At 36.4% G+C, this 23,920-nt stretch overlaps 1 protein-coding gene across 1 annotated transcript in view; it reads right to left on the minus strand.

Moving 5' to 3' along the window:
- Positions 1 to 14,745: 14,745 nt before the first annotated feature.
- Positions 14,746 to 23,920, minus strand: part of LOC144956406 (uncharacterized) — a 103,798-nt gene continuing 94,623 nt past the window's right edge. The window contains exons 7-11 of the mRNA XM_078886908.1: positions 22,529 to 22,576; positions 20,584 to 20,700; positions 18,013 to 18,144; positions 16,522 to 16,650; positions 14,746 to 14,888 (exon numbers count right to left, since the gene is read on the minus strand). Coding sequence (XP_078743034.1) covers positions 14,746 to 14,888; positions 16,522 to 16,650; positions 18,013 to 18,144; positions 20,584 to 20,700; positions 22,529 to 22,576 — 569 coding nt within the window. The remainder of the gene's footprint in view (positions 14,889 to 16,521; positions 16,651 to 18,012; positions 18,145 to 20,583; positions 20,701 to 22,528; positions 22,577 to 23,920) is intronic.

A 23,920-nucleotide genomic window follows, 5' to 3' on the forward strand; every position in this document is an offset into this window, starting at 1 on the left:
ATGTCTTAATTTGAATCCATATCTCAAAGAATATCAACTACATTTAGAAACAACAACCGAAGATCTGATTTCAACAACACACTGAAACATCCAACTGCCTCAGCACCTTAACACACAAAGCGCTTTACTAAGAACACTTGCAATCGACAGAGATTTATGGAGGCAGATTACTAACTGGATAATAGAAACAGACTGACAAACTCGAAGTGACGCACACGTTCACGGCCAGCGTCCATAGAGACGACGGTTTTATATTCATTCATTCATTCATTCATTCATTCATTCATTCATGGAAAACTGAGACCGTGTGAATGACATACAAGGTCTGAAGCGTTTTCTCACTCACCAGTTCGTACGAGTCTCTCGGTGGCTTGACAAAAATAGAGGGCAATAATTTCACTGTTTTGACTTGCGGTACAGATGCGTGTCAGGGCGTCGTCTATTACATCAGCTTCTTCTTCTTTCAGATCTGTTAGGTTTGACAATAATAACATTTTAGGAATTAGTTATTATATAGCGCAATATCCACTAAATATGCTCAAAGCGCTTTACAAAGGGTCCCTGACCAACAGCAACACGTAACATGAAGAACGAAACATGACGCCTTTTAGGCGATATTACAAATTTTGTTTGTGTGACAGAGACAACGCTGTCAACGGCCAGGTATTCATTTTACACCTGAGTACGGGGAGATATGCGCCGAGCGAGGCTGGAGCCCAGTACCTTCCGATCCAAAGCGAGTGATATACCACAAGACCACATAGCGGCAATAGAGTATGGGGGAAAAAACCCCAAAAAAATCAAACGGAAATATTAACGATATGTTAATACAATAGCAACGAGTATATATTTGTCTATCCTATTTTTTTTCTCTTACTCTTCCTCTCTCTCTCTCTCTCTCTCTCTCTCTCTCTCTCTCTCTCTCCCTCTCCTCCCTCTCTCTCTCTCTCTCTCTCTCTCTCTCTCTCTCTTATATATATATATATATATATATATATATATATATCTTTCCATCTCTCTCTCTCTCTCTCTCTCTCTCTCTCTCTCTCATTCTCGTATGTCTCAATGTTTACATAGCTGCCTATCCTATTCCCTCCTTCCTACTCTCCTTGGTCCTCACAGTAAACACAAAAACAAAATGATGGGCTTTGCTTGATAGTGTGTGATTATAATCGTCATTGACTCTTTTCCATCCGAAATGGCAATTGGAAATCATGACCATAATTGCTTATTTCACGTTTATGTGTGTTTCAAAACCAGCTGGTGTTGATACGATTTTACTTCTTTATATATATATATATAACCACTGTCTGGCGAGAAAGGAGCATATTCGGCAGACACCAGCTGAAGATCATCCACTGAGTGGAATAACTCAAATATTTACATTATACATTCAAAATAACAAATATTATAACACTACATAATGTACAAGGGAAAAAATATCACCCCCCAAAACACTAATTGACTGTTTCCCTCCCAGACAAGCACTATGGCCAGGGCTAGGGCAACACCGAGGAATCTCATTCCAAGACAAAGACATTTAAAAAAATGGAAAACAGACATAAAGGGATAGAAGAAACAATAAGTGCCACCCTGCCCTCTAAAATGTGCGGCTGTGTGGTCTTGTGATATGACACTCGCTTTCGGATCGGAAGGTCCTGGGTTCGAGCCTCGCTCGGCGCATAATTTAGTCCTTGGAAAAGGCTCTTTACTCAATTCCCTCACCTTACACAGCATCAGGTGTAAAACGAGCACCTGGCCATTAACAGAGTAGTCTCTGTCCGAAAAAAATTGTAATATCGCCTAACAGGCTTCATGTCTCGTTCCACTTGTTACGTTTTGCTGTTGGTCAGGGACCCTTGTAAAGCGCTTTGAGCACATTTAGTGGATACTGCGTTATATAAGAGCTCAATTATTTTTTAAATATACAAGTGACCCTTCGTCTCAAAACGGTATTAAGTCGGGATGATTAAGATGCTAAAAATGGAATTTGTAGCCAGAAATATCAGACTTAAGTTGAGTTTGTATGCTTTATAATTAGAGGAGAAGGAATATCATGTTTTACTGTGCTAAATAAATAGCAACGTTTCATATTTTTGACCAGTTTGACGATAATTTGACTTTTTAGCATTCGGTCCATCCCGACATAATACGTTTCGAGAAGAGGGATCACAAATGTGACCCATCGTCTCAAAACGGTATTATGTCGGAACGAACCAAATGCTTAAAAACCGAATTTAATTTTAAAGTCGTCAAAAATATAAATTGTAGGCATTAGCACCCCAAAATATTGAATCCATTCTCCTCAATAAAACATACAAACTCAACACAAGTCTTATATTTCTGGCTATAAATTCAATTTTCAACATCATAACCATCCCGACATAATACCGTTTCGTGACGAGGGGTCACAAATGCAATAAGATCGTACCAGGCAGCTCTGTGATCCCAGAGAAGATCATGATGAGCAGCATCAGCAGTTCTTGGTCTTCTTCGTAGATTTCCGTCAGGGCTATGAGATTGTCCAGACCTTTCTCATCCAACATCAGATGACACACTTCCTCTGGGAAGATTAATAAATAAAAACAAAAAACGAAACCTTGAACTTTTATATAGGGCAATATCCACTAAACGTGCTCAAAGCGCTTTACAAAGTGTCCATGACCAATAGGTAACATGTAGAACGAGACATGACGTCTGTTAGGCGACATTACAGAGTTTTTTTTTGACAGACACAACGCTGTTGACGACCAGGTACTCATTTTACACCTGAATTCGGTGTGAGTATGTGAGTAAAGAGCCTTTTCAATGGATTCAACTATGCGCTGAACGAGGCTCAAACTCAAGACCTTCCAACCCGAAAGCGAGTGTCATACCACAAGACCACATAGCCGCACAGAGATTTATTTCGTATGGATGATTTGAAGTCTGTCATTTCCTATTTTCAAAATGAAAAATGTATATTTCCCTTCGTCCCCGTATTGGTATACAATAATAATTTAAAAATTCCCTTTCTTCAACTCCATGAGGAAATTTGTCTTTAGGGTCTATTCTAAGGGAAGACTGGAATAACTCAGCCGTCAGCCGCAATGCAGTTCTGCAAGTTGAGCGAGGTGACTTGCTCAAGGCCACAATCTGTTTGTTCTAAAAGCTTATCAATGATGCAATCTGTTTGTTCTAAAAGATTATCAATGATGCAATATTTATGTTCTAAAAGCTTATCAGGGATACAATCTATTTGTTCTAAAAGCTTTTCAATAATGCAATCTGTTTGTTCTAAAAGCTTTTCATTAATGCATCTGTTTATTCTAAAAGCTTATCAATAATGCATCTGTTTGTTCTAAAAGCTTATCAATGATACAATCTGTTTGTTCTAAAAGCTTTTCAATAATGCAATATCTTCTAAAAGATTATCAATGATGCAATCTTATTTGTTCTAAAAGCTTATCAATAATGCAAGCTGTTTGTTCTAAAAGCTTATCAATGATACAATCTGTTTGTTCTAAAAGCTTTTCAATAATGCAATTCAATCTTATTTGTTCTAAAAGCTTTTCAATAATGCAATCTTATTTGTTCTAAAAGCTTATCAATGATACAATCTGTTTGTTCTAAAAGCTTTTCAATAATGCAATCTTATTTGTTCTAAAAGCTTATCAATGATACAATCTGTTTGTTCTAAAAGCTTTTCAATAATGCAATTCAATCTTATTTGTTCTAAAAGCTTTTCAATAATGCAATCTTATTTGTTCTAAAAGCTTATCAATGATACAATCTGTTTGTTCTAAAAGCTTTTCAATAATGCAATTCAATCTTATTTGTTCTAAAAGCTTTTCAATAATGCAATCTTATTTGTTCTAAAAGCTTATCAATGATACAATCTGTTTGTTCTAAAAGCTTTTCAATAATGCAATTCAATCTTATTTGTTCTAAAAGCTTTTCAATAATGCAATCTTATTTGTTCTAAAAGCTTATCAATGATACAATCTGTTTGTTCTAAAAGCTTTTCAATAATGCAATATCTTCTAAAAGATTATCAATGATGCAATCTTATTTGTTCTAAAAGCTTATCAATGATACAATCTGTTCGTTCTAAAAGCTTTTCAATAATGCAATTCAATCTTATTTGTTCTAAAAGCTTTTCAATAATGCAATCTTATTTGTTCTAAAAGCTTATCAATGATGCAATCTGTGTGTTCTAAAAGCTAATCAATGATGCAATTTGTTTGTTCGAAAAGCTTATCAATAATGAAATCTGTTTGTTCTAAAAGCTTATCAATAATGCAATATGTTCTAAGAGCTTACCAATGATGCAATCTGTTTGTTCTAAAAGCTAATCAATGAAGAGGAATGATTGTAAGATCGTATGGCACTAACACACTTACCTAAACTGATGAGATTTCCAAGAGCTTTGAGAGCAGACAAGACTATAGTGGCATCGTGCTGGAATTCCTGAAGACAGTTGAGTATGGCAGGAACAACACCGGCGTTCTTGATGCGAACTTTGTTTTCTTTGTCTGAAGTCAAAAGAGTTTTATAATTAAAAAAAGTACGCATTGGAGAGGTATTAAAATGTTATATAGGGAGGGGGAAATTGGTCCACAACTGTTTTATAAACAAAATCAATTGAGAAAATTGTATAGAGTATTGATAATGATAAGAAGCGAATAGAGAATTGATATTTTCAGACTAGAAATAAGAAAAATCATGTTTTGTAGGCAAGAGGGGTATTTACATATTTTTATTATCAAAGAAGACTGAAGATTGAAATATTATATCTAATGGTCATTCTTTGTCCTATTTTTGATAATTAAAAAAATATTTTAATTCCCTTTATTCATCCCGTAGAGGAAATTTTTCTTTAGGGTCTATTCCAAGGGAAGACTGGAACAACCCAGGGTGTTCGAACTTGGTACCTTTTGGGTACAAAGAAAAGACCGTATCGCTGTGCCACGCCGTCCCCTGTGTGTTTTTTTTTGTTCCCTTTGTGAGGAATGAATACTGAATAATGAAAAACTAGAAAAAAAAAGGAAATGTTATCTAAGACTATGTGGCCTAGTGGTATGACACTCGCTTTCGGATCGGAAGGTCCTGGGTTCGAGCCTCGCGCTCGGCGCATAGTTGAGTCCTTGGAAAGGCTCTTTACTCACATTCTCTCACCGTACTCAGGTGTAAAATGAGTACCTGGCCGTTAACAGTGTTGTCTTTGTCCGAAAAATTGTAATATCGCCTAACAGGCGTTATGTCCCGTCCTACATGTTAAATGTTGCTGTTGACCAGGAACCCCTTGTAAAGCGCTTTGAGCACGTTTAGTGGAAATTGCGCTATATAAAAGCTCAATTAAATAAATTAATTAAAGAGCTTACTGTTTGCAGAGAGATTCATGATGGCCATACATCCGACATCTTGTATGTCACCGTCTGTGTTGTTCGTCAACATGGCCGATATGACAGCCTTTGAAGCTCCTTGGGACTCTGCCAGTCTTCGAAGATCATCTGAAATGTGAACATTTCACGAATAAAGGTCAAAGTTTTGTTGATAAAAGGAAAAACCGAAACGTCCATTTTTATCTGTTTTCGTATATTAAATTGAAATTTCATATTGTTATTTTTTTAATAAAGATCAGAGTTTTGTGAATGTTTACTTTTTATACTTAACAATTTATTCAAAGTTGTATTGGCGTTTTTTTTGTTTTTTTTTGTTATTTTTAAAAAATAGAATAGTAATTTTGTAGTATTACCATTGTATGCCCATAGTAAGTATTAGACATAGAATATACAATGAAATAAATTATCTACACGTTTAATATAATTATAGGATATTGCTGAATGCCGAAATCTGCCGAAATCCCCCAAAATATACCGAAATCTACTGCCTACCCTTGCTGTTGCAATCTCTCTCTCTATCTCTCTCTCTCTCTCTCTCTCTCTCTCTCTCTCTCTTTGTGTGTGTGTGTGTGTGTGAGAGAGAGAGAGAGAGAGAGAGAGAGAGAGAGAGAGAGAGAGAGAGGGTGGGGAAGGACAGTGAGGGGAATAAGAAGAAGAATAGGTCTATTTTATAAACAATTCCTTTCAGATCTGCATTATGTTTTCATAATTTTTATTGTATATTTCAAACCGGCATGCACCGAGAGTAGGTAATATTTTTTTTTCTATCAAGGTAAGATAAGATAAGATAAAATATACTTTATTGATCCTGAATGGAAATTATTATAATGGTACACATCATTCATCGTTATATTATCACAGGTTTTTGTAGGTAAAAAATCTTAATATCTCCTTACCTTCCACGGCCATGTTCCCTATAATCTTGCTTACCTTCCACGGCCATGTTCCCTATAACCTTGCTTACCTTCCACGGCCATGTTCCCTATAACCTTGCTTACCTTCCACGGCCATGTTCCCTATAACCTTGCTTACCTTCCACGGCCATGTTCCCTATAACCTTGCTTACCTTCCACGGCCATGTTCCCTATAACCTTGCTTACCTTCCACGGCCATGTTCTCTATAACCTTGCGTACCTTCCACAGCCATGTTCCCTATAACCTTGCTTACCTTCCACGGCCATGTTTTCTATAACCTTGCTTACCTTCCACGGCCATGTTCCCTATAATCTTGCTTACCTTCCACGGCCATGTTTTCTATAATCTTGCTTACCTTCTACGGCCATATTCCCTATAATCTTGCTTACCTTCCACGGCCATGTTCTCTATAACCTTGCTTACCTTCCACGGCCATGTTTTCTATAACCTTGCCTACCTTCCACGGCCATGTTCCCTATCATCTTGCTTACCTTCCACGGCCATGTTTTCTATAACCTTGCTTATCTTCTACGGCCATGTTTTCTATAACCTTGCTTACCTTCCACGACCATGTTCCCTATAATCTTGCTTACCTTCCACGGCCATGTTTTCTATAACCTTGCTTACCTTCCACGGTCATGTTTTCAATAACCTTGCTTACCTTCCACGGCCATGTTCCCTATAATCTTGTTTACCTTTCACGGCCATGTTTTCTATAACCTTGCTTACCTTCCACGGCCATGTTCCCTATAATCTTGTTTACCTTCCACGGCCATGTTTTCTATAACCTTGCTTACCTTCCACGGCCATGTTCCCTATAATCTTGCTTACCTTCCACGGCCATGTTTTCTATAACCTTGCTTACCTTCCACGGCCATGTTCCCTATAATCTTGTTTACCTTCCACGGCCATGTTCCCTATAATCTTGCTTACCTTCCACGGCCATGTTCTCTATAACCTTGCGTACCTTCCACGGCCATGTTTTTTATAACCTTGCTTACCTTCCACGGCCATGTTCCCTATAATCTTGCATCCTTGTTCCTGTACCACACGATTGTCGGGGAATTCCATCATGATGTTCACAAGATCTCTCAAAAAACAGGTGTCCACGATAGACTTGCACAGCTTCTCTGTAAAATGAAAAAAAAAACATCTTAGTCACAATAACGTGAGCTTTAATATAGGGCAATATCCACTAAGCGTGCTCAAGGCGCTTTACAATGGTCCCTAGCCAACAGCAATAAGTAACATAAAGAACGAGACATGACGTCTGCTAGGCGGTATTACATATTTTTCCGAAAAAGACAACGCTGTTTAACGGCCAGGTATTCATCTTACAACAGAGTACGGTGAGAGAATGTGAGTAAAGAGCCTTTTCCAAGGACTCAACTATGCGTTGAGCGAGGCTCGAACCCAGGACCTTCCGATCCGAAAGCGAGTGTCAAACCACAAGTCCGCATAGCCGCAAAAAAAACCCCGATAAAGTTCGGGACTTTTCGATACTGAATTTTATTTTAACAATTTTTCAACCATTGAAATACAAAATAAATAATTTTATCATTGGATTCTTATTCGTATCCTTTACCATAAAAAATATCAGACATCAAAACAGTGTACTACAAAAACACTCAATGACATACGGTACCCTACCCAAGACCCGCCAACTTGGAAGTTAAAAAATTCGTAATTTTTAGGAGATAAAAACTGTAGTCGCTATAATTAACTTTAAAAATCAACAATTTACTATCACAGGGAATGAATAACACTTAAAAATCCTGAAAATTGTGTAGCCTCGTGTCAACTTTCATTTTCAATAAGTTTTAAAGACTTAGAGATGCTCAGGAACTTCAGAAATTCATACGGCATTATTGTTTGCAAAGTTTTTGGACTTGCTTCCCATCTATTTGGCTTTAAACACATTGAATGACAAAATAAATACCTTTATCATTGGATTCTTATCCGTATCCTTCACCATGAAAAATATCAGACATCAAAACAGTGTGCTACAAAATAATTCAATTACAAACGGTACCCTACCCAAGACCCGCCAACTTGGAAATAAAAAAAAAATCGTAATTTTTAGGAGATAAAAACTGTAGTCGCTATAAATAACTTTAAAAACCAACAATTTACTCTCACAGGGAATAAATAATACTTAAAAATCCTTAACCCTCTCCTTACCAACTATAGGAAAATCGTCACATTCGTTACGATACAACCAACATTTTTCATATTCAAATTTCTTTTGTACATCATAAAATTTAAAATGAAATGAAAAGTGTGTTGCTGAGTATGTCTTGCTAAAGAAATTTTGCATCGTAAGAACATTACTGCTATTGTTTTTGAGTGATAAAAATAGTTTTTTGTGTTAGTTGGGTGTGAAGTTTTGGTTAAAATCCTGACAATGGCTGGTAAGGAGAGAGCTAAAATTGTGTAGCTTTCATTTTCAATCAGTTTTAAAGACTTTGAGATGCTCAGGAAGTTCAGACATTGAAGCCAAAATTTCTTAATTGTGACCCCTCGTCTCAAAACGGTATGAAGTCGGGATGACTAAGATGCTGAAAATGGAATTTGTAGCCAGAAATATCAGACTTAAGTTGAGTTTATATGCTTTATATAGGAGAAAGGATATCATATTTTACTGTGCTAAATACCAACGTTTCATATTTTTAAACTATAATTTGACTTTTTAGCATCTGGTCCATCCCGACACAATACCGTTTTGAGACGAGGGGTCACAATTTTACTAATTTTTCGTAATAGTTGACAGGCTTGCCTACCATGATGAGTAAAAATCTGGCACAGTGTGACGAAGATTATTTCCAACAGCTCGACACTGGTTGAGAAATAGGTCATAGCGTTGTAGAGGAGCTTAAACACGGCCACGGAGCACACGCTCAAAACTGTCTCCTCTGAAATACAAAAGACATGAAAAAGAAATACTTACAAACAGAATGTGAGACAAATGAAAACTATATATATATATATATATATATATATATATATATATATATATATATATATATATATATATATATATATATATAATGTTGGTATGTACTTGCAGATTATATGAGTACTCCATTATTTTTGTTAGAGCATATAATAATAATAATAATAATAATAATAATAATAATAATAATAATAATAATAATAATAATAATAATAATAATAATAATAATAATAATAATAATAGTAATGATAACAATAATGATAATAATAATAATAATAATAATAATAATAATAATAATAATAATAATAATAATAATAATAATAATAATAATAATAATAATAATAATAATAATAATAATAATAGTAATAATAATAATAATGATAATAATAATAATAATAATGATAATAATAATAATAATTTCTAAAGCGCCCCTTTCCAACAAAAGTGCTCGGAAGCGCTTTTTCATGATATATGCACATGCTTTTATATACGAGTATATCATTCAATAAAATACATAAAATCGGTCACATCAGCGCCAGTAAAAAGGTGAAAATGGGATAAAATAAGTTCTAGAATTACAAGTAAAGTACCCTTGAAAAATGAAGACAAAAGGGAATTCATTCAAATAGGGTCAGGGGTAGATTCCAAGAGCACACTATCAGTGTACTTAGTTTGAGATCACCTAAATGTCTCATCCTGATACAAGCATCCCCACTAAGAGGAACAATAATCAAATGTTACAAATCATATATATATATAAGTGGCCATATATAAGTGAGTGACATAATTTATATATATATATATATATTATATATATATATATGTGTGTGTGTGTGTGTGTGTGTGTGTGTGTAAAACAAAAATAATACAGTGCATAACAGAGAACATAGAAAACAAGACAAAAAATACCATCTCCCAAAACTCAAACTGTACACATGACTGTTTCTCCCCAAGCCAGGGTATCCGACCAGCGCCAGGATAAATCAATTAATCTCATTCATTCTAAGACAAAAACAGAGAGCATTCTGGGCAGGGAGGCACTTACTGTATCTTCGATCGTTTTATATCTGTTTTCCAACATGTTCTCTGTTTTTGTGTATAATTAATAATTAATTATACCTTTTGCGCCACGACATCATAAGATATCGTCGCCTAGGCATTCCACGAAGGAATATAGATAACTCATCAAACAAGATGTCTGATGTCAACAGGAATCACCCATGTTGTCCAAGTGAGCAAATTGGGGGTTAATAATCTTGCTCAAGAAAAAAAAACGAAAGTGCCTGAAGCGGGGCTCGAACCCGGGTCATCCGAGTCACAGTGCATGCCTTAACCACTCGGCCACTTCGGTCCCCAAGTTTTTGTGTAGAGGCATTTTAAAGCAAAAATAAACTTGAAGGCCATTTTTGTAATGTTGTTAGAATTAATGTGTGAGTGTATTTATTAAGTGCAAGGAATACAAAATAAATTTTAACTTTTATTAATTCTATTAACATTCTAACATGATCTTCAAGTTTGCTTTTCCCTTTAAATGCCTATACACAAAAAGTTAATGTTATATACGTTGTGTGGCCTAGTGGTATGATACTCGCTTTCAGATCAGAAGGTCCTGGGTTCGCGCCTCGCTCGGCACATAGTAGAGTCCTTGGAAAAGGCTTTTTTTTAAAACGCACATTCTCTCACGGTTCTCATGTGTAAAACCGTTAACAGCGTTGTTTCTGTCTGAAAAAAAATGTAAGATCGCCTAAAAGGCGTCCTGTTTCGTTTTACATGTTACATGTTGCTGTTGGTCAGGGACCCCTTGTAAAGCGCTTTTAGCACCCTTAGTGGATATTTTTTTAAAAATAAAAAATATGCCTTTTGCGCCACGATATCATAAGACATCGTCGCCTAGGCATTCCACGAAGGAATATAGATAACTCATCAAACAAGATGTCTGATGTCAACAGGAATCACCCATGTTGTCCAAGTGAGCAAATTAGGGGTTAATAATCTTGCTCAAGGAAAAAAACGAAAGTGCCTAAAGCAGGGCTCGAACCCGGGTCATCCGGATCACAGTGCAATGCATTAACCACTCAGCCACTCCGCCCCCAGTGGATATTGCGCTATATAAATGCTCTAGCTGCTCTAGTTTTAAAAAAAATATCTGCTAACCTTGCTGACTGAGATTACACAAGACCCTAATCCCGTAATCCTGGAGTCCTTCCTCCCTGGGATAATCCGTCAAGATCTGGATTACCACTTTGATTCCACCCAGAGCCACAAATTCTTTACATGTTGGGACTGGCGGGAAAAAATAAATACACAAATATATAATTAATTAATTAATTAATTGAATAATAATAATAATAATAATAATAATAATAATAATAATAATAATAATAAATAATAATAATAATAATAATAATAATAATAATAATAATAATAATAATAATAATAATAATAATAATAATAATAATTCATCAAAAAAATGGAAATTCATTTATAGACGTGGCATGCATTAAAATGTCTAAATATAAAGTTAAGAATTTATGGCGACAATGTATGACGTATATATGTATGTATGTATGTATGTAGTAGTAGTAGTATTAGTAGTAGTAGTATTAGAAGTTGTATTAGTAGTAGTATTAGAAGTTGTAGTAGTAGTAGTAGTATAGTAGTAGTAGTAGTAGTAGTAGTAGTAGTAGTAGTAGTAGTAGTAGTAGTAGTAGTAGTAGTAGAAGTAGTAGTAGTAGTATAGTATAGTAGTAGTAGTAGTAGTAGTATAGTAGTAGTAGTAGTAGTAGTAGTAGTAGTAGTAGTAGTAGTAGTAGTAGTAGTAGTAGTAGTAGTACTAGTAGTAGTAGTAGTAGTAGTAGTAGTAGTAGTAGTAGTAGTAGTAGTAGTAGTAGTAGTAGTAGTAGTAGTAGTAGTAGTATTTTAATTCAGAAAAGTGAGTGGAGCAGGCACTTATGTTGGGAACAACTAGAGATGAAGTGAGTAGAAAAGTGCCAGAAGACAATAGAAAATAATATTTTTTTTGTGGTAGTAGTAGTATTAGTTGTATTAGTAGTAGTAGTAGTAGTAGTTGTATTAGTTGTAATAGTAGTAGTAGTAGTAGTAGTAGTAGTAGTAGTAGTAGTAGTAGTAGTAGTAGTAGTAGTAGTAGTAGTAGTAGTAGTAGTAGTAGTAGTAGTATTAGTTGTATTAGTAGTAGTAGTAGTAGTAATAAATCATAAGTCATTTGATGACAATCTGGATAGTGCGCGACTTCTAGGACCCACCACCCTACATGTGGACATACCTGTTGCTGTGAGACAAGCCAAAGCCCAACATCCACACTCAGTAACGCCGGCGTTAGCCGCAGGGGAGGTCATTGACCTGAAGACAGCGTTAGTAGCACCTGCGTCGGCTACGTCTTGACAGGTTTCATCTGAAATATTGAAAAGTGGAAATTTCCAGAAAAAAAAAAATTGAGGTTTATATAGCGCAAATCCACTAAATGTGCTCGAAGCGCTTTACAAGGGGTCTCTGGTCAACAGCAACATTTAACATGTAGGACGGGTGTGTGTGTGTGTGTGTGTATGTGTGTGTGTGTGCATGTTTTTGTGTGTGTGTGTGCGTGTGTGTCTAAATTTTCATTTCCTAGACGTAATTTTTAAATTTTGATATTCTTTTATTTTAACATGTGCCAGTTTAAACATTATTTCATGGAAAAATGCAAAGACTTGTCTACTCTTACAAATTGCACCACAAAAGCAATGTCCATAAATGCAAAATGTGGACTGTTTTCTAAGAGCCAACGCCTAGTCAATATAATTAAGCATTAGATATTAGACATACCGGATTTAAGTCTCTGTGAAGAATTTTTGAGGGAAGAACTCAAAATTGTTCCCACCATTCCATTAGTGGTAACCCGGAAAAGTATGTTTGCTTTTAGTTTTTAAGGGTTTTACGGCGTATGCAACACATTTAGGTCATATCAGCGGCAGTAAAAAGGAAGAACATGGGATAGTAAAAAGTTCTAGAATTACAAATAAAGCATCCCAGAAAAGGTAAGACAAAGGGGAATTGGTTCAAATAGGAAACAGATGCAGATTCCAAGAGCACACTATCAGTGTATTTAGTTTGAGATCACCTAAAAGTCTCATCCAGACACAAGCACAGGTCCCCACTAAGGGGAACACACTCAAATGTTTACAAATCATATATAATATGTAAACAAACATTATACATTACATAACAGAGAGATGATTAACAGGGGAAAAAATATAATTTCCCAAAACCAACTATAAATTTGACTGTTTCCCTCTCAGCCAGGGTATCCGGCTAGGGCTAGGACAAAACTACGTAATCTCATTCCAAGACAACAATAGAAAGAAAATTGGAAAACAGATATAGGGGAATAGAAGACACAATGGGTGCCTCCTTGGCCATTATGGGAGGTCAGGAACCCCATCCAGTGTGGTAAACTGGAAAAGTAATAAGACCCATATTATTTTTGGCACTGGATATATAAAACAAATTATGCAACTGCATCATATCAAAGGGAACTGAAATTCTCACCATATATGGCAAAGCTTCCTATGGTTCTGCAAACATTCTCCAGAATACTGGCGTCCTCTGTAAAGTGCAGCACCAAATTGATGATCGTGTGGACGGCGGCAGCGTACATCAGTTTTTGGGCAATTTCAACTGAGGATAATGATATAATTAATAATTAACTCTCTCCTTACCAGTTATTTTTAAAATTTAACCAAAAAAATTCACACCCACCCAACACAACCATAGATTTTCCTACTCAAACAATAAGGACATCAAAGGGTTTATCGGCTTGGGATAAATGGTACTGATGTGGCATGATAAAAAAAGATAATTGATAATTTCATGACAAAGCTAATTGCGTTATTGCTTCTTGTTAGGACGGATAACTTTTTTACCCTAATTCATCTTCTTGTACGGCTATGTGGTCAAGTGGTATGACACTCGCTTTCAAATCGGAAGGTCCTGGGTTCGAGCCTCGCTCGGCGCATAGTTGAGTCCTAGGGAAAAGGCTCTTTATTTACATTCTCTCACCCTACTTAGGTGTAAAATGACTACCTGGCCGTTAACAGCGTTGTCTCTGTCCGAAAAAAAATTGTAATATCGCCTAACAGGCATCATTTCTCGTCCTACATGTCAAATGTTGCTGTTGGCCAGACTTATTGTAAAGCGCTTTGGGCACATTTAGTGGATATTGCGCAATATAGAAGCTCAATATTTTTGTGTGTGTGAAAACGGTAAATTATACCAACCTACCTGAATTGAGTAAATTCCCAATGATGTAACAGCTCTCCCTGACGATGTCCGCATCGTTGGCGTGTACAGACATTGCTTGGAGGACCTCGCATCATGTCTCGTCCTACATGTCAAATGTTGCTGTTGGCCAGACTTATTGTAAAGCGCTTTGAGCACATTTAGTGGATATTGCGCAATATAGAAGCTCAATATTTTTGTGAGTGTGAAAACGGTAAATTATACCAACCCACCTGAATTGAGTAAATTCCCAATGATGTAACAGCTCTCCCTGACGATGTCCGCATCGTTGGCGTGTACAGACATTGCCTGGAGGACCTCGCAGTGCACATCAGCGTTCACTAGGGATGTCGTCAAGTCGTCTGCAAGAAATTGGAAAATAAAATAGGGAATGAGATTAGCGGAAGAGTAGTAGCGTCCCTTGATTGGACGTCACCGGTGGAGAAGTTATAGAAGGTAAGACAAAGGGGAATTGGTTCAAATATTTTTTTTTGTTTGTTTTTAAGGGTTTTACGGCGCTTGCAAAACACATACAGGTTATATCAGCACCATTGAAAAGGAAGAAAATGGGATAGTAAAGAGTTCTAGAATTACAATAAAAGCACCCAAGAAAAAGTAAGACATAGGGGAACTGGGAACAACTAGATTGTCTACTATAGGGAATGAGATTAGCGGAAGAGTAGCGTCCTTTGATTGGACGTCACCGGTGCAGAAGTTATTTCTAAACAAACCAACTACAAGCCAAGCCCTCCAAATTAAAAAAAAAAATTATTCATATTTTTGTACAAAAATGCATATCATGATCAACGTTATGAATTTTTGTACAGAAACATGAATAATAAATTTTGTATTTGGAGCGCTTGGCTTGTGGTTGGTTTGTTTACAAATAACTTCTCCACCGGTGACGTCCAATCAAGGGACGCTACTCTTCCGCTAATCTCATTCCCTATAGAAATAGGTCAGATGGTCACCATTGGAATATGTCGGTTTATCTAAAATTAACATAGGATAGAAGCAAAATAAAACAACTACACAACTATAGATAGTTCGAAGTTGACGTCACTCAGACCTTTGTCATTGTTTTTTGCCATCCGCGTTTATGAGTAATTCTCACTAAACTGTATTAACCAGACTATAAACGTTCAAGGTTTGTGTGCTGGTCGGTTATACTTCCGGATGGCAATGTTGTGAGCTTCTTAGCCAAGCGCATACTATCTATAGATAGTATGCGCTTGGCTATTAAGCTCATAACATTGCCATCCGGAAGTAAGTATAACGGACCAACACACAAAACTATGTGTAACCATGAACTTTGATAGTCTGGTTCATACCGTTTAGTGAGAAGTACTCATAAACGTGGATGGCAAAATACAATAACAAAGACCTGAGTGACATCATCTTCGTTCTATCTATATACAAGAATCTCATCGCAATACTGGGTGAAGAGTTATATAAATTTGATTAATGGCGATGCCGTCATTGTCGTCGTCATCATTATCATCATCATCATCATAATCATCATCATCATCTTCATCATCATCATTTACTCCATTAATGCACGTCATCCCCATTATTATCCTCATTATCATCATCATCATCATCATCATCATCATCATCATCATCATCACTATCATTATCATCCACCTCCCCCTCCTCATCATCATCATCACCATCACCATCACCATCACCATCATCATCATCATCATCATCATCATCATCACCACCACTTTTGCATTCCAAATGTGACCCATCGTCTCAAAACGGTATTATGTCGGAACGAACCAAATGCTTAAAAACCGAATTTAATATTAAAGTGATCAAGAATATAAATTTTAGGCATTAGCACCCTAAAATATGGCATCCATTCTCCTCAATAAATCATACAAACTCAACACAAGTCTGATATTTCTGGCTATAAATTCAATTTTCAACATCCTAACCATCCAGACTTAATACCGTTTTGAGGCGAAGGGTCACAAATGTGTTAAGACCTACGAGCGGTGGAGATGTAGGCGATGGTACTCAACAAAGGCCTAACAATATCCACGTTGTCACTGTGTAGTCTTAACGTGTTGCAAATAGGCTTGAGCCCGTCGTTTTGTAGAATGTGGACACAGTTGGATTCTGAAATCAAAGGATTTGGGTGGAAAGAACGAAAAATTACTATATGACCAATATAGGTACCTGAGAAAGGTATTGGGTAACAAGCTGACCAATACAGTGGATCCCAACAGTAAGAAAACGTCTTTTCCTATTGGACTTCTCCGTGTTTTCATTTTTTTTTGAATGAGTGTATTTTTTATATCATCAATTTTCATATACATAAGAGAGAGAGAGAGAGAGAGAGAGAGAGAGAGAGAGAGAGGAGAGAGAGAGAGAGTGAGAGAGAGAGAGGTGAGAGAGAGAGAGATGGAGAGAGAGAGAGAGGAGATGAGAGAGAGAGAGAGGAGAGAGAGAGAGAGAGAGAGGAGAGAGAGAGAGGAGAGGAGGGAGAGAGGAGATGGAGAAGAGAAAAGAGAAGAGAGAGAGAATATCTGTATCTAGGGGCAGAATGGCTCAGTTATACGTCTTTGCTTCCTACCCGAAAGGTTACGAGTTCAATCACCCGCCGCTGCGTTGTGTGGCCTTGAGCAAGTCACCTCGCCCTAGCTCACGTTGCGGCGCTGCTCTGCGGCTGACGCCTGGGTTATTCCAGTCTTCCCTTGGAATAGAACCTAAAAACAAATTTCCCCTTGGGGATAAATAAAGGGATTTTTTTTTTAATTTTATATATTAAATCAAATTTTGTCGTTCCGCAACGACATCATAAGATATCGTCGCTTAGGCATACCACGAAGGAATATAGATAACTCATCAAACAAGATGTCTGATGTCTACAGGAATCACCCATGTTGTCACAGTGAGATGCCGTCGCCTAGGCATACCACGAAGGAATATAGATAACTCATCAAACAAGATGTCTGATGTCTACAGGAATCACCCATGTTGTCACAGTGAGCAGATTGGGGATTAATAATCTTGCTCAAGGAAAAAACAAACGAAAGTGCCTTGAGCGGGGCTCGAACCCGGGACCATTCGGGCCACAGTGCAATGCCTTAAACACTCGGCCACTTTGCCCCCCCCCCCCCCCCCCCCATAAGATAAATATAGGCACCTGTGAAATAGAAAGGCATTTGGGTAACAGCAGACCAACATAGTAGATCCGAACAGTTAGAAAACGTCTTTTCTCATTTGACTTATCTCTCACCGTACTCAGGGGTAAAATGAGTACCTGGCCGTTAACAGCGTTGTCTCTGTCCGTAAATATTATAATATCGCCTAACAGGCGTCATGTCCCGTCTTACATGTTAAGTGTTGCTGTTGGCCAGGGACCCCTTGTAAAGCGCTTTGAGCACGTTTAGTGGATATTTATTGCGCTACATAAAAGCTCATTTATAGTACATGTTTTTGATTTCAAATCGAATGTCGTTCGCCAGTAACACACACCTGAGACTGAAGCCATCTTGAGTAGGGACAAACAGGCGTTGAGCTGGAGCTCCTCTTTCTCCGGATATGACATCATTGCATTCGTCACACACGCGATTGCGTCTCGCTTGGCAATAAGGACCTTTAATTCTTCTGTAAAGATAAACATGAACTCGATTTGATTAAATGTGACCCCCCGTCTCAAAGCGGTATAAAGTCGGGATCCACTCGGTTATGAAAATTGAATTTATTTCCACAAATACCAAACTTGGGTTTAATTTCTCTACGTCATGATGGAGTATAAATACTATTTTTTGCTTTACAAAAACTTCTAAGGTCCAATTTCTCATCATTCTATTATCTCTAAATTCACTTTCTGGGGTCTGAATCTTCCCGACATAATACCGTTTTAAGACGGAGGGTCACATATTTGAAAAGAGCGATTCGGATTGTGGATAGAAAGAAGAGTAGACAGCGTGGATCAGCGGTATGGTCTTTGCTTCGTACCCGAGAGGTACCGAGTTCGATCACCCGCCCGCCGCTGCGCTGTGTGGCCTTGAGCAAGTCCGATCGCCCTAGCTCAATTTGCTACGCTGCTCTGCGGCTGACGCCTGGGTTATTCCAGTCTTCCCTTGGAATAGACCCTAAAGACAAATTTCCCCTATGGGATGGATAAAGGGAATTTTATTTTATTTTTTTATTTTATTAGTTGGGGGAGCAGTGCTGCTATGGATTCACTTAAAACCAGTGCTGATGGTTTTCCTCGGATCCGCGGAAATCCGCGATTTTGGAGTCCAGAGGAGAAATTTCCTCCTTTTAAAAATTACATTTTCTCGAAACAATGTGCTAGCAATGAGAGAGTTGATGTGTGGTGGAACACACAGGTGCAGTTTCCCACTCTCCAGAAGTTAGCTAGAGTATCAATGATATTCTATCATCTCAATTGCTCTAAAAGTGGGGTTTAGTGAAGTAGAAATGGGGCTTAAAGGGCAATCGTTCGACATTTTCCTCCTTTTTCACTTTTTGTCACCATCAGCACAGCTTAAAACAGTAACAGGCAAGTTTTTAAGCAATCCACTTCTCCACGGGAAGCCAATGCAACGACTACAAGACTGGAATGATGTGATCTGACTGGCTTCTTTGATTGGTAACAATACGAGCAGCTTTATTTTGGAGTAGCTGCAGTCTTACAATCAAGCTTTTTAGCTTTTATATATATATATATATATATATATATATATATATATATATATATATATATATATATATATATATATTAAATAATATATTTATATAAAATTATATATATATATATATATATATATATATATAATTTTTATCTCTCTCTTTCTCTCTCTCTCTCTCTCTCTCCTTTCTCTCTCTCTCTATCTATCTATCTATCTATCTATCTATCTATCTATCTATCTCTATTCTCTCTCTGTTCTTTCATGTCAGAAATAGTAATATCTTCATATAATGTACTTAACATGCAAATTTGTTATAGTAAAGTTACATAAAATGAAATAATGAGATTTGCACATCAAATTTCCTCCCTCTTTCCTTTCTAAGGGTAAACATCTTAGGATGCGTTGGAATAATTTCAAGATGTGTATTTGCATGGGTAAAAATTCATCTAAATAAAAGCCTAAATTTCTGACACTTTGAGATCTTTGAATCATGATGCTATTTCCTGCTTCCGCAATGTCTCCAAGAATAATTTGAGCATATGAGGACTTAGATAACATGAAAATAGACATTTCACCACACTCAAGCCACCATTTCATTGGAAAACACAATAGCACTTAAATAAGACACATCCGTAGATCTTCACAGGCGTCAAATTTCGATCCAATTGAAGCTCAAAAATAACTTAGATATATCTGATTTCATAATCAATTTGTAAATAACAATGTGAAATTGAATGTAAGCTTCAATTTAATTACAAAAACAGATATAATGGACGTTTCGGGTTTCCCCTTTATCAACAAACAGGATTAATTAAACACTACAGACAGATGAATGAGATAATAAGATGAATAAACAAAACATTGATCAATTTGTAAACTATTAACTCTAAACATCTAGGGCTTTCTTAACTCACCCAAACCTAACACCGACTATATCCGTAGTTTACCCGGGTTACTTTTACCCCATGCCTATTTATTACATTTTTCTGAGACCACTTATAGGCGTTGTATCAAAGCTAATGTTTTTAGTTTTTACACGTTAATGGTAGTTAAATAAAACTATCTACGTACATTTTCATTTTTAATACATTTTTTCCAATTTAGAAAAGTAGCAAAATCTCTAGGATTGAGTGAGTTAAATCGTAGCCATCGTTATGTTATAACCTGATACTGAAATCCAAAAGGACTGGCAGTTTGACGTCATTATTTGGTTTTTGCACCGCCTATTGAGTTGTCGTTAGTACAGCTCATGGAAACAAGTTATTTCATTGGTTGAACTATTGAATACAACTCACGATTTGTTTTCTTTTGTGGCCAAAGACTGGCATTTTGACGTCATTTTTTTGTCAGTATCAGGCCATAACTTTACGAAGGCCACGGTTAAATGTACTGTATGTCTCCATACCTTCATCAGCGAATGTTCCGACAGATTTGACTCCAGAGAGCTGTTTGTCGTAATCGTCCAGGCCAGACTTCATGGAATTGATGCATGTGTTGATGGACTCTCGACGGTTATTGGATACTGCCATTCAAAGGAAATAGTTCAGAATCATGTTTTATGGCTATGTGGGGCTATGTGGTCTTGTGGTATGACACTCGCTTTCGAATCGGAATGTTCTGGGTTGAGCATAGTTGAGTTGAGTCAGTCCTTGGAAAAGGCTCTTTACTCACATTCTCTCATCGTACTCAGGTGTAAAATGAGTTCCTGGCCGTTAACAGCGTTGTCTGTCCCAAAAAATTGTAACATCGCCTGACAGGCGTCATGTCTCGTCCTACATGTTATGTGTTGCTGTTGGCTAGGGACTCCTTGTAAAGCGCTTTGAGCACGTTTCGTGGATATTGCGCTATATAAAAGCGCTTTTTTATTTTTTACAAAGTAGTCTCTGATTGACCGTTATGATCCTTGGCACAAGTTGTTTTTTTTGTGGTGTCGGTGGCCAAGTAAGCACTATGTTTTAGAACAAGACTAGCCGACATTGGGTGTGGTTAGTGATGGAATGGGTGACAAATATACCCGAGTGCCAAATCCTTGGATATGGAACTTATACACATATCAATAATCCACTCCATTCAGTTTATTATGTTTTTTTTGTTTGTTTGTTTTTAACCCTCTCCTTACCACCCATAGGAAAATCGTCACATTCGTTACGTTGCAAACTACAATTTTCTCATTCTGATTTCTCTTGTACATCACAAAATTTAAAGAAATGCTTTGATTACAGCTATAAATACTAAACACTGTGTTGTATAACTAATTTATTTTGCTGAACAACATTCTGTATAGAATGTACGTGTTACTTTTTTGTTTGAGTAAGAAAAGTCTATTTTTGTGTTGGGTGGGTGTGAATTTTCGGGGGAAATTCTAAAAATAGCTGGTAAGCAGAGGGTTAAGGGTTATACGGCGCTTGCAACATATTATTGAGAAAAGCGGCCAGGGTGAGTGTGTATTTTTAATCCCCTATTTGATCATTCCTTAGGCCATCTGCATTGGGTATTATCTATCTATACGGTTGTGAAACGTGGACGCTTGACAAAGAATGTACGAGGAGGTTAGAGGTATTTGAGTTGTGGGTGTATATATAGAAGAATGTTGAGGGTATCATGGACAGACAGGTGTACCAACGAGGAAGTGTTGGAGAGGGTGAGAAAGGGAAGAATATGATCGATAACATCAGAAAGAGGCAGTTACGGTTTCTGGGACATGTGTGGAGAAGAGAATGGAATAGAAAAGTTGGTAACATCTGGGATGATCGAAGGAAAGAGAGCTAGAGGAAGACAAAGAATGACTTATCTAAATAACCTAAGAATGGCCAAATGTGACTTTAAAAGCAACACAGATTTCATGCGCACCGCAGAGGATCGTGATTCGTGGAGACAACTGACCGGCAACGTGCTCAAGAGCGCAAGGCACGATGGATGATGATGATGGCGCTTGCAACAGATTATTGAGAAAAGCGGTCAGGGCGAGTGTGTATCTTTAATCCCCTATTTGTGACCCTTCACCTCAAAACGGTATTAAGTCGGGATGGTTAAGATGTTGAAAATTGAATTTATAGCCAAAAATATCAGACTTGTGCTGAGTTTGTATGATTTATTGAGGAGAATGGATACCATATTTTAGGGTGCTAATGCCAACAATTTATATTTTTGACCAGTTTAACATTAAATTCGACCTTTTAGCATATGGTTCGTTCCGACATAATACCGTTTTGAGACGATAGGTCACATTTGATCATTCCTTAGGCTATCTGCCTTAGGTATTATCTATCTATTGTTATTATCCCGCTGAAACTTGGGCCGTTTAGATTAACCACCTAATCCACAAGATAATTATTAATTTGGTCACTCACCTTGTACAGACAATCGTCTGGGTTTTAGCCCCTTGGTGTTGAGTGTATCTAAAGGACAGTTTCAAAATGATATTAAAGATAATAACGTTGATAATAATGATAATAATAGTAATAATAATAATGTTATAATAAATAATATAATCATGATAATAATAATATAATAATAATAATATTAATAATAATAATAATAAAATAATAATAATAATAATAATAATAATAATAATAATAATAATAATAATAATGATAATAATAATAATAATAATAATAATAATAATAATAATAATAATAATAATAATAATATAATAATAATAATAATAATAATAATAAATAAATAATAATAATAATAATAATAATAATAATAATAATAATAATAATAATAATAATAATAATAATGTTGGAGTGAAACGAAAAAGTCGGTTGATAAGACGAGTGTAAAAATGGTACACGGTTCCTCTGCAAAATTGAGTGGTCAGAAGTAAAATATAGACAGATATAACATTTGGTGTCTTTTTTTACGTTTCCGGGTGCCGTGATTCTATGTTAGATAGATCTAGCTATTAATTAAAATTTTTTTTTTAAATACAGAAGAATAATATGAAGCATCCTTAGTTTGTTTTTAAGGGTTTTACGGCTCTTTCAACACATTTAGGTCATATAGGCGCCAGTAAAAAGGAAGAAAATTGGATTATAAAAACGTTCTAGAGGTACAATAAAAAAAGTAAGATAAAGGGAAATTGGATTCAATAGTCTGATGTCACGTCGCCCAGCAACGGCGGCCATCGTGGTTCTAAACAAGGAAAATATGTACTTTTTATTCTTTATGCTGGCTAGAACTTTTCATATGTCATGTGATCAGAATGTATAAAAGTCAAAACACGATCATATTTATAATGTTTTTCACCTCTGGATACACTTTTAAACTCGTCGGAGAAATATTCCATAAGGGCGTCCGCCATTGTTCCGATAGTTTAGAGCCAGTTACTAAGTTACTATGCGTCATTACGAGGGAAGTGACGTCATGACTGTTGAAGCCTATTAGTTTAAGATTTTGGGTTTGACCTACTTTCAAGCTTCGCCTTATCAATCTTTCCGAGACATAGATACATTGTACGTGAATATAAAGATCATAACTTCTTATTGGAATATTGGACGATATAAATAAAATACTTTAATAACCGTCTTTTATACAGTTAGGCAGGGTATACACGAATATAAATGTTGGAATTGTACACGTTTTCTTTGTTTTTCTAGTTTTCTCCAATCGTAAATTAATTTACATAGCGCTTTCGCTAAGAACCTCACAACATTGCCATCCGGAAGTATAACGGACCAACACACAAAACTGCGTAACCTTGAACGTTTATAGACTGGATAATTAAGAGAGAATTGCTC

Source organism: Berghia stephanieae, chromosome 11, assembly GCF_034508935.2.
Source record: "Berghia stephanieae isolate SIO BIC M18660-M18661 chromosome 11, UCSD_Bste_1.3, whole genome shotgun sequence".
Classification (NCBI taxonomy): Eukaryota; Metazoa; Mollusca; class Gastropoda; order Nudibranchia; family Aeolidiidae; genus Berghia; species Berghia stephanieae.